The sequence below is a fragment of the Lutra lutra genome, chromosome 4 (genome assembly GCF_902655055.1).
Source record: "Lutra lutra chromosome 4, mLutLut1.2, whole genome shotgun sequence".
Classification (NCBI taxonomy): Eukaryota; Metazoa; Chordata; class Mammalia; order Carnivora; family Mustelidae; genus Lutra; species Lutra lutra.
Window position 1 is genome coordinate 146,316,010 of NC_062281.1, and position 12,138 is coordinate 146,328,147.

The 12,138-nt window shown below is 35.5% G+C and overlaps 1 protein-coding gene across 1 annotated transcript in view; it reads left to right on the top strand.

The window, feature by feature from the left end:
• Positions 1 to 10,615, top strand: part of DOCK7 (dedicator of cytokinesis 7) — a 221,984-nt gene extending 211,369 nt beyond the window's left edge. The window contains 2 exon segments of the mRNA XM_047723748.1: positions 7,370 to 7,537; positions 10,162 to 10,615. Of these exon segments, the coding sequence (XP_047579704.1) occupies positions 7,370 to 7,537; positions 10,162 to 10,204 (211 nt within the window). The 3' untranslated portion in view covers positions 10,205 to 10,615.
• The last annotated feature ends 1,523 nt before the right edge of the window (positions 10,616 to 12,138 follow it).

Below are 12,138 nucleotides of genomic sequence, written 5' to 3' on the forward strand. Positions count from 1 at the left end.
CTGGAAACGATTACCTCCCGAAATCCCAACTCCCAGCTGCTAACCAAGGACCAACCTTGCAAATAGTCCTTTGAAGGATACCAGTCTCAGGCCTGCAGTTAACTCTCTTCTGCACAGATAATACTTGGCACATAGTGTTTGGTAAATATTAAATTTTGAAACAATAGGAAACAAACAGTCATTTATCAACTTGAGACTGATTTCTGCTTTACCAACACTGTAATGTAAGCTTGACAGTAGAGGGAATGATTAATTTTACAGGGGGATGCCCGGGAAGGTTTCCCAGAGAATTCGACATTTGATACGGACCTTGAAGGATGAGTATTAGTTTTTCAGGCAGAAACGTGGAGAAGGGTCTACTTAATAGAAAAGAAAAAAACACATCACGCGCAAAGTTTAGAGACTGTTCTAAGAAAGGTGAATAGTTTAATGAAGCTGGAACTCTAAAGTTTTGTAACTCTTTAAAGACAAGCAGTCGGATACGGGGTAAGTCAACCTAGACTGGACCGTAAGAGAGCCTTGTGTACCATTCAGGAAATGACATGATGGTCACCTAATGACGTGGCTTTGGAACCCGGTCTTTGACTCCTTGTTGTGGTTTCTCTTATCAAGTCAGTCACTGAACAGCTTTATCAGGGTTAGAAATAATATCATTTCATATATCATTTCATATTACTTACTTTATTGTCTTTATTGTTTTATTATAAATGAGTATTCTTTGATACACTACTTCATTTTGCATGTTTATATAAATGGATAGTGAATATAATTCTGTGACTTGCTCTTTTCAGTGTTTGTGAGATATACCTATAATGTTTCTTCAATCTATTTTTATATCTTATGTTGTATGAATATGCCCTGATTTATTAATTTTTCTGTTAGTGGATATTTGGCGGTTTCCTGTGTTTTTGTTTTTAGTTACAAAGAGTACTACTCAAATATCCCTCTGTTTCTGAATTGACAAGAGATTTTCCAGGAGTTAATAAACCTAAAAGTAGTGTTGGTTCATAGGTTTAACTTCAGCCAGATAATGCAATGTTTTTCCCCAAGGTGTGTGAGCCATTATACATAAAGGAGCTGGAAAAAGAATAAATAAAACCCCCAACCAGCAGAAAGGAAGGAAATAATAAAGATTAGAGCAGAGATAAATGATATGGAAACTCAAACAATAGATCAATAAAACCAGGCTGGTCCTTTGAAAAGATCCGAATTGATAAATTTTCACACAGATGCAGCAAGAAGAAAAAAGAGTGGAGTCAAATAAGCAAAATCATAAATGAAAGAGGACAAGTAACAACCAATACCACAGAAATATAAACAATTACAGGAAAATATGAAAAATTATGTGTCAACAAATTTGAAAACCTTGGAAGAAATGGATCAATTCCTAGAAACATAACAACCTACCAAAACTGAAGCAGGAAGAAATAGAAAATTTGAGCACAGTGATTACCAGCAATAAAATTGAATCCATAGTAAAGAAACTCCCAATAGACAAAAGTCCAGGACCGGATGGCTTCACAAGTGAATTCTACCAAACGTTTAAGGAATATCTGTTCTTCTCAAACTATTCCAAAAAATAGAAGAGGAAGGAGAACTTCTGAAATCATTCTATGAGGCTGGCATTACCCTGTTACTAAACCCAAATAAACACCACAAAAAGAACCACAGGCTAATATCTAATGAACATAGATGCAAAAACCCTCAGCAAAATACTAGTAAACTGAAGCCAACAATATGTTTTAAAAAATCATTTGCCACAATCAGGTGGAATTTATTCCTGGAATGCAATGGTGGTTCAGTATTCTGAAATCAAGCAACATGATACATCACATTGATAAGAGAGGATAAAAACCATAGGATCATTTCAATAGATGCAGAAAAAGTATTTGACAAAGTACAATATCCATTCTTGATAAAAACCCTCAACAAGGTAGGTCTAGAGGGAACGAACATAACAACATAATAAATTGGTAAGGAAGGAGTAAAACTTGCACTATTTGCAGATGACATGATACTATATATAGAAAATCCTAATATATCCAAAAAACTACTAGAACTGATAGATGAATTCAATGAAGTTTCAGGGTGCAGAATCAATGTACAAAAATCTCTTATATTTTTATACATTAATAATGAAGCAGCAGAAAGAGAAATTAAGAAAGCAGTCTCATTTACAGTTGCACCAAAAACAATAAAATACCCAGGAATAAACCAAAGAGGTGAAAGACCTGTACTCTGAAAACTATTAAACATTGATAAGAGAAATTGAAGTTGACACAAAGGAATGGAAAGAGGAAATGCTCCTGGAAGTGCGCGTGCGCGCGTGCACACACACACACACACACACACACACACACAGCTACCCAAAGCATTTTACAGATTTATTGCAGTCTCTACCAAAATACCCACAACGTTTCTTTTAAAGTTTTATATATTTAAGTAATCTCTGTACCCAGCATGTGCCTTCACCTCACGACATTGAGATCAAGAGTTGCTCACTTTTCCAACTCACCAACAGCATTTTTCACAGAACTAGAACAAATAATCCTAAAATTTGTATGGAACCACAAAGGACCCCAAATAGTCAAAACCGTCTTGAAAAAGAAAAACAAAACTGGAGGTATCACAATTCCAGACTCAAGTTATATTACAATGTGGTAGTAATCAGAAGAGTATGGGACTGGCACAGAAGTAAACACATAGATCAATGGAACAGAATAGAAGACCCAGAAATAAGCCCACAATTATATGGTCAGTTAGTCTTTTTTTTTTTTTTTTAAGATTTTATTTATTTATTTGACAGAGAGAGATCACAAGTAGGCAGAGAGGCAGGCAGAGAGAGAGGAAGGGAAGCAGGCTTCCTGCTGAGCAGAGAGCCCGATGCGGGCCTCGATCCCAGGACCCTGAGATCATGACCTGAGCCGAAGGCAGCGGCTTAACCCACTGAGCCACCCAGGCGCCCTGGTCAGTTAGTCTTAAGGAAGGAGGAAAGAATATGCCATGGAAAGAAGTCTCTTCAACTAATGGTGTTGGGAAAACCCAACAGCTACATGAAGAAGAGTGAAATGGGACCACTGTTTTTCACCACACACAAAAATAAACTCAAAATGGATTAAAGACCTAAATGTGAGACCCAAAACCATTAAAATCCTAGAAGAGAGTACAGACAGTAATTTCTTTGACATCAATCCTAGCAACATTTTTCTAGAGAAGTCTCCTAAAGCAAGGTAAATAAAAACAAAAATATATTGGGACCACATTAAAATTAAACATTTCTGCCCAGCAAAGGAAACAACAAAAACTAAAGGCAACCTGTGGAATGGGAGGAGATATTTGCAAATGATGTATCTGATAAAGGGTAAGTATCCAAAATATGTAAAGAGGGGTGCCTGGGTGGCTCAGTAGGTTAAAGCCTCTGCCTTGGGCTCAGGTCATGATCCCAGGGTCCTGGGATCAAGCCCCGCCTCGGGCTCTCTGCTCCACAGGGAGCCTGCTTCCTCCCCTCCCTCTCTCTGCCTGCCTCTCTGCCTACTTGTGATCTCTCTCTCTGTCAAATAAATTAAAAAATTAAAAAAAATATATGTAAAGAAATGATACAACTCAACACCCAAAAAAAACCCTAATAGTCCAATTGAAAAATGGGCAGAAGACATGAATAGGAATTTCTCCAAAGAAGACATCCAGGTGGCTGACAGGCACATGAAAAGATGATCATCACCACCATCAGGGAAACGCACATGAAAACTATACCTCACAACTCTCAGAATGGCTAAAATCAACAACAGAAGAAACACCAGCCAGTTGCCATGATGTGGAGAAAAAGGAACTCTAGTGCATTACTGATGGGAATGCAAACTGGTGCAACCATTATGGAAAACAGTATGGAGTTTCTTCAGAAAGCTAAAAATAGAACTACCCTATGATGCAGTAATTGCACTACTGGGTATTTACCCAAAAAAAAAAACACACACAAAAACACTAATTCAGAGGGATACATGTACCTCTGTGTTTATTGCAGTATTATTTACATTAGCCAAATTATGGAAGCAGCCCAAATGCTCATAGATAGATAAACAGATAAAGAAGAGGTGGTTTATACACACACACACACACACACACACACACACACACACACCAGAATATTACTCAGCCATAAAAAAATGAAATCTTGGTATTTGCAACAACATGGATGGAGCTAGAGAGTATAACACTGAGAAATACGTTGGTCAGAAAAAGACAAATAAACATGATTTCACTCATATGTGGGATTTAAGAAACGAAACCATTAAGCAAAGGGGAAAAAAAGGAGGAAGACAGGGAAACCAAGAAACAGACTCTTAATTATAGAGAACAAACTGATGGTTTCCAGAGTGGGGGGAGGATTAAAGAGTATATTTATCATGATCAGCACTGAGTAATGTATAGACTATGTCGAATCACTATATTGTACACCTGAAACCAGTATAAAACTATATGTTAACTATACTGAAGTTAAAATTAAAAACTTTTAAGAACTTAGAAACAAAGTGTTTAAGACAAATTTAAATCTTACCGGTATTTGAGAGTTCATCTTGCTATATAACTACTGCTACTTTGTATTCTCTAACAGTTTAACTTTTACCAGTTTGATGGGTATGATTATGGATTATGGATTAAATTTGCATTTCTCACTTTTTTAAAGATTTTATTTATTTGATGGAGAGAGAAATCACAAGTAGGCAGAGAGAGTGGGGAGCAGGCTCCCTGCTGAGCAGAGGGCCCGATGCAGGGCTTGATCCCAGGACCCCAAGACCATGACCCGAGCTGAAGGCAGAGGCTCAACCCACTGAGCCACCCAGGCACCCCTGCATTTCTCTTTTTCAAAGAGGTCAAATATCTTGCCATGTGTTTGTTAGCCATTTCGCCTTCCTCTCTTAAAGTTACATATCAGGTCCTTTGCTTTCCTAATGTATTCTTTTCCTTACTGATTTTTGAGTATTTACATAATCTGGATATATACTTTATTATTTGTAAGTATCACAAATATCTGAATTTGGGGCTTACCACTTTTTTTTTAAGAAGCTCTTTAATGTAGCGGAAGGATTCAGCCTTTTCTTTATGACTACTGCTTTTTGTATCTTAGATTACTTTTTGGGTGAAGTTGTAGTAGTAATTTTTATTTTTAGATTTTATTTGACAAAGAGAGCGCACACAAACAGGGAGAACAGAGGGAGAGGGAGAAGCAGACTTTCTGTGGAGCGAGGAGCCTGATGCAGGGCTCTATCCTAGGAGGACTCAGGGATCATGACCGTAGCTGAAGGCAGACCCTTAACAGACTGAGCCACCCAGGCACCCCCGTCATAGTAGTAGTCTATATTGACTTCTAAAACCCAATATAATGGTATCTCTAAAATTTCAATATGGGTTAAACAAAAGGGGGAAAAGGCAAAAATGGCTTATTTTATTTTTTTAAATCCACTTGCAGTTGGGTTTTGAGTATGGTTCACGGGGATTACTTTGACTTTTGTGCATACTGATAATTGATAATTATCTGGATATCATTTATTAATTGTGGTGTGAATTGAGGTCAGATTTCTTTTCCATATGGATATCCAGTTGACACAGCACCACTTATTTCAAAATTTGCCCTTTCTCTTCTGCTTTGTGGTATCATTATAAAGTATAATAAATATTATAAATCAGGTGCTCGTGTTGGTATGCATCTGTTTCTGCGATCTTATCTTCCATTATTCTCCTGTCTTCTTGAGCCAATATCATGGTCTCTTAATTACTGCAGCTTTGATATCTAGTAGAGCAGTTTCTCTCACCTTTTGTTCAAGGACTATTTTGGGCCCTTTTCCTTTTCATATAAATTATAGAATCAATTTATCATTCCCTCCACCTCTCTACCCCCCTAAAACTAATAACCTGAATCTGTAGATAAGTTGGCAGAGAGTTGGAACTTCTTTAGAACTTGACTCTTCCAGTCTGTAAATGTGACCTAGTTCTCACTTAGATCTTTTGTTTTCTTAATATTTTGATTTTCTGTAGAGGCTTTACATACCTTGATTTTATTCCTTGGCAATTCATACTTTTATGCTTTTGTTAATATCTTTTAGAATTATATTTTGTTTGCTGGTATACAGAGTGCAGTTGAGTTCTATATTTTTACACGAGGATATTGCCAGATTCACTTGTTAATTCTAATAATTTATCTGTAGAATTTTTTCCCCTTTTTACAGTGATGTTTCAAAGCTCCAGTACTATGTTATTCTGAATAGCAGTATGATAGAGGACATCACTTTCTTGTTCCTGATTTAAAAGGAAAAAAAATGCTCACCATCAAGGATAGTGTTTTCTTCAGGTTTTTTATAGATGCTTTGAATTAGGTTAAAGAAGTTCCCATCTATTTTTGTTATGCTGAATTTTCATCATGACAAATTTTAGAGTGTTATCAAAGGGCTGTGTGTGACATTGGTGGAACAGTTTGCTATTGTCTTGCTTGTTGGGAGTTTTGCAACTGTGTTTATGGGGAGATTAAAATACACTTTTTGCTTTTTAGTTCCACTAGGTTTTGGTATCCCAGCCTTGAAATAGGAGTTGGAGACTCTTCTCAGAAATACACTTCCCCACCACCACCCCATACTGTAGAATAATTGTGTTACACTGGGATTGCCTGTTCTTAAGATGTTTAGTAGAATTTGCAGATTGTTTTCTGTATGTAAAGATTGTGATTTGACTTCAGGTTTGTTCTGTTCTTTTTAAGTTGCTAAGCTCTTCGCTTTTAGCTTTAAAAAAAAAAAATTAAGACTATACATTTTCCTCTGAACATCACTTAGCTGCAATTCTGTTAACTAGTGATATGTGTACATTGGTTTAGTTTTTTTTTTTTTTTTCCGTTAAGTGTTTGAAACAGCGAGCTATGTGTACATTGTTTAACATCCTACTACTTGATCTGTTAGGGTCCAGGTACTTTTTCTTAAATATCTGAATAAATTGGACAAAGGATTCTTATCAAGGACTATTCATTTAAGCAGCTTATTCGAATATCAGCAGACCACTGTGCCAGATGTCATTGTTGGTACATGAATGAGTAGGGTAAAATCCCTTAAAAGAGCTTTTAGTCTGATGGTGATATGTGAGAAAATGACTTAAGTTTTAACATTAAAAAATATATAATTTTTAGTTAAATGAAGACTGTTAAGTCAATGTTAGTGTAAAAGAACTCAAGTTCATCTCTGTCCCCTGCCTTACCCCCAATGCAAGAGTGGATATTTAATGTTCCAGTGAAAAACTGAATGACATCATCATGGTGAATGTGTGTAGTAGCATCCAGTTCTCAAACTGTGCCAGAAGAAATCTTTTGGTAACACGCTGTTTTTCCTAGGTGTGAGGATGCCTTAAGAAAAAATAAGAGCCTAATTGGGCCTGATCAAAAGGAGTATCAAAGGGAACTGGAGAGAAACTATCATCGCCTTAAAGAGGCCTTACAGCCTCTGATAAACAGAAAGATCCCTCAGTTATATAAGGCAGTATTACCTGTCACCTGCCACAGGTATGCTCATTTTCCCCTGTTATTTTGGATATCTTCAGGAAAATGAAATCCGCTCGAATTGTTCAATAATAATGAATTAGTGTAAATTTTATTACATGGTTTCAGATATTGTCTCTTGAAACTTAGGAAGTTCAACTAGCCTGTTATGAATAACCCTGTTATGAATCAACCTTCAAGATAGAAGTCTGTTCTTTCTGTAATCTGAGAATAATAAAGTTGTGTTAAATATGCATACTAACCAAGACACAATAGTCTGGACTCTGAAAACTAGTTCTTTTAGGCCTGTTATACTTTATTTATATGGCAGAATTTACTAGAATGTATCAAGAGCCAAATACTCATTTTCCTTGGCCCTAAGAGTAAATGGTATTACAGTATGTTCTTCTATATTTGTGTTAAAGTAGGTGGCCCCATTGAGTATTTTTCTCCACTAATTGTGAGAAATAAAATAATACTTACCTTTAAGAGGTTGTTATAGAAATTAAATTTTAGGCATGTGAATTTCCAAGGACAGTGTTAAAACAGTTAGCACCTGAATTCTGAAGAGGGCATGATAACTGTTAAACTTTAACTGCCCTTTTTTTTTCATTTTGAAATCCAAATATACATATAACCACTGAATATTTTACCACCCTTTTCTTTGAACTAACAACAGTAAAGCTGTTACATTGTTAATAAGTTAATATCTGGGAGACCTTTGAAGTTGCTTATATGAAAATAGAATGTATGTGCATGGTATAACATGCTACAAAAGTGAAATGAGCTATTTGATCATCAGGAAATTAGTCCCTGTTCTTCAGTGATTTAGAAAAAAAAATCACACATGCATTCAAAGAAGGTCTGCTAAGGGCCTGCTGTAGGTCATGTCCCCTACATGGAGCATTGTTGTAGCTGTACAGTAACAGACGGAGACGGGGGCCTTTCTAAATTCGTCTCTCTCAAGGATAGAGAACAAACCGAGGGTTGATGGAGGGGGTGGGGGATGGGTATTAAAGATGGCAGTTGTTACGATAATCACTGGGTATTTTAAGTGATGAATCACTGAATTCTGCTCTAGAAACCAATTTGCACTGTATGTTAACTAAAATTTAAATTAAAAAATCTTGTCTCTGGCAAAATATAATTTGCATCCACCATCTTATAACCGATACATTTCCTCTTAAAATTCTCAGTGGGAAGCAATGCCAGTCCCCTCTACTTTGTGCTTCCCTTCAGTCTTTTTGGAATTTTTGCCTCCTTGTTGCTGTTATCCACCTCCTCTTAACTCACTGGTCCAAGGTCCTGGGAAGAGGGTACTGGGTCCTTGACATAATCAGGCCCTTTGGGAATGCTAGTCTTTGCTTCCTTCAAATTTGCAGCCCATTTTCATGGAAACATTGTACCATTCCAATCTAAAGGAGTTTTTCTCTTAACATTGTAATCCTGAGTTTTGCCTTCCTCTGTGATCTATGTTATGGTCAGTCCCCCAAGCTTTTCTTAATATTGTTCTTTTGGAATTAACGAACACACTTTGGTGGGGGGGCTGCTGGTGTGGTGAACAGTGTCTAGCTTTCAAGGCTGGTATTTTCCCTGGAACCAGAAAATCAAGCTTTGAGATTCAAAAATGATCTTTTTGTACCTGCCCTCACTTTTCTTGGAGATCTAAGCCTCAGGGTTTAACCTTAATTGGAGGAAGGATAAACTCAAAGAAACCAGTTTCAGAATAGAGAAAAAGACATTAAGAGGTATTGAAGAACATTATCCTCTTCACTGTTATTTCTTGAGAACTTAGAAAATAGCATTTTCATTGAATCTGAATTTTGCTGATTAACATAACTTGGAATATTATTTTGCAGTAGGCTTAAAAGCTATTAAGATGGTCGGTCTCAAAGTGTGACCTTGGAACACATGGAAGGGTGTCCCTGAAACCCTGTGAGGTTTCTACCAAAGGTTTTTCACTTTTTTCACTCTCATTCTTAAGAGTTTTCCAGAGACTACATGCAATATGAATATTGTGAAAGATTGAATGCAGAAGCAGGTATGAGAATTTAGGCTATGAGCTAGACATTTAATAAGAATGCCACTCTCCTAAAATTCTTACAAGTTTTTAAAAACAGTGCTATTTATAGTGACATGTAATGGGTTTATTAAATAATAATTTAAAATTTCCTTAATAATTTCTAGTATGGTGAGTATCAATGTAGAATCCACTTTCAAAAGCTTCTTGAGGTCCTCAATTTTTAAGTGTAAAAAGGACCTAACACCGAGGAGTTTGAGAACTGCTTAACTCTTAGGATTTAAAATTGTAAATAACCAGCACTTGCCTTTTTCTTTTTAATAATCACAAATCTTTTCCTGAAATCTCTCACCTTATTCCTTGCTCCTGTTTCATCACAATATCTAATTTGGACAAATGAGTAAATGGTCAATGCACTTGGCAAAGTGGTTACTGTAATAAAATTTTAATCTGTAAAACCAGAATATATAAAGCAGAATGTATAGGATGGACATGTAACTTGAAAGTTAGTAACTCTGATGGCAAAACTTTGAGATAGCTCTGCAGAAAGAAGTCTGTAAAGCATAGTTTAAAGAATATGAAATATGCAAAACTTATTTATACTTATATCCTTTCATTTTCTCCCCAGAGATTCCTTCAGTCGGATGAGCCTGCGCAAAATGGATCTTTAAAATAAATGTACTTGTCTTACTCATTTGAAGAGAGCCATGTATTCAACACTGAGTGTGAAAAGATTTATTGAAAAACAGGACTTGGGGCTTAATTCTGGAAATTCTAGCATTAATTTACTACTCATTGAAGAATGTGGTGGCCAAAACAGTATCAAATGTAGATCACTGAAGTTTGAGAATCATGGCCATGGTTTCTCATGTTCTGGTAATATGCTGTTATCTTTTTTTAAGACTCAAAAGTAATGACTCACTATACATTTACTATTATTTATACCATAGCTAATGTTAAATTTATTTACTTTAAGTTTGTATTTTTTAATTTATATTACCATTTATAGATTCATTTTGGAACCATTTTAAATGTAGTAATGCTTATTTTAAAGGTACTATTAAATATGTGAACGTTTACACTAATTTTACTGAGTGAGACTTTAAAAATTATTATTGACAAAAGCAGAGAATCTTGAGTTGATTCAAGAAGTAGTTCCAAATCTAGCTGTTTTAAAAAATGAAAATTGACATTGTACGGGCCAAAGAGCCCAAAATTAAATAAATGAATGGGTATAGATAGATATGGATAACTGGTTTGTGAAGTCTTAAAACAGGTTTCTAAGTTATTTTCCACTTACAAACAAAAATACAAAAACAAAAACAAAAAAACCACCACCACCACCAGGGATTTAGGATAAATTATAGAGTAACTTTACCTGATGAAACTTTTGTCTGTAACGATTAAATACTGGGATAGCTGCTACCAGTCACAGTAGCTTAATCTTTGAGTCTTGTTATACTGATAATATGAACTTCATGACTTTCAGCAACTAGTGAAGGATTCCCATGTTTCAAATTAAACAAGCCAGTCATTTTATGAGTTTGGTCATTTAAACTGGTAAACTATTATCTTACATCACCATAAAAAGGACACCGAGAGCTGGTGTTTGATTTTAATCTACCAGCTGAATGAAAAGTTTAATTTTTTAACACCTATATAAACTTTATGTATGTAAAAGGTAAAATTAGCTGTTTTAATTGAAATTAAGAATTAATTTAAAGTAACTTTGACATGAAAAACTAAGGCAAAAATCCTTTTGAAAATATTTATTGCAATTACTTTGGGCCAGGTTTATCCAAAAAACTACCTATTAATGATTTTTGGAAGTGTTTTCAATAGTTTTTTCTTTGTGTAGTAATATAGCTTATAGAAAGGCATCATTTTTAATATGTCCCTGATCTATTGACCAATGACATGAATCACTTAAAAACCGATTAAATATGGTGCCTTCATTCTGTAGTTGATATTGAAACAAGATCTCAAAAATGTCTGCTTCTCCTGAGACTATAGGGGATGGTTGATACCCTTCTGCAGCCTACCTTTATAACTGGCAGTATTATCTCAAATTCATCTTATCTACATCAATCCAAAAACTGAAGCACAAGATTTTTCAGATGAGTCAACAGTGTTGGACGAAAAGGGGCAGACTGGAGTCAGAAAGGAATAACCTCAAAAACAAATTTGGGGACAGAGGATCCACATGAACAATAAGGAAATACAAGGAGTCAAGAATGGAAATTCATTAGAACAAATACAAGGTAACAAATACTCTCTCCTCTTAAGGGCAAGGGATGGGGGAGGTATATATAAAGGAGAGAATATAAAGTAATCCTTAGGTCATTACTTACTAGATTATATCATGTAAGAGCTTGGAATATGTCACATAAATCTCAGTGACAGTATCAAGAACTCTAGAATTTATATAATTGTGATTTAATTACCGTGCAATAGTTTTCTGACTTGAATAAAAACAGGCTTCCTCTGAGAACAATCGTATGATACTGAACACTTCCTTACTTTCCACATGCTTCAGTTTTCTTAAAACTTTCTCCTATCAAGAATCTATACCAATAGTTCTTGGCTATCTCTTGAGTATGAGACC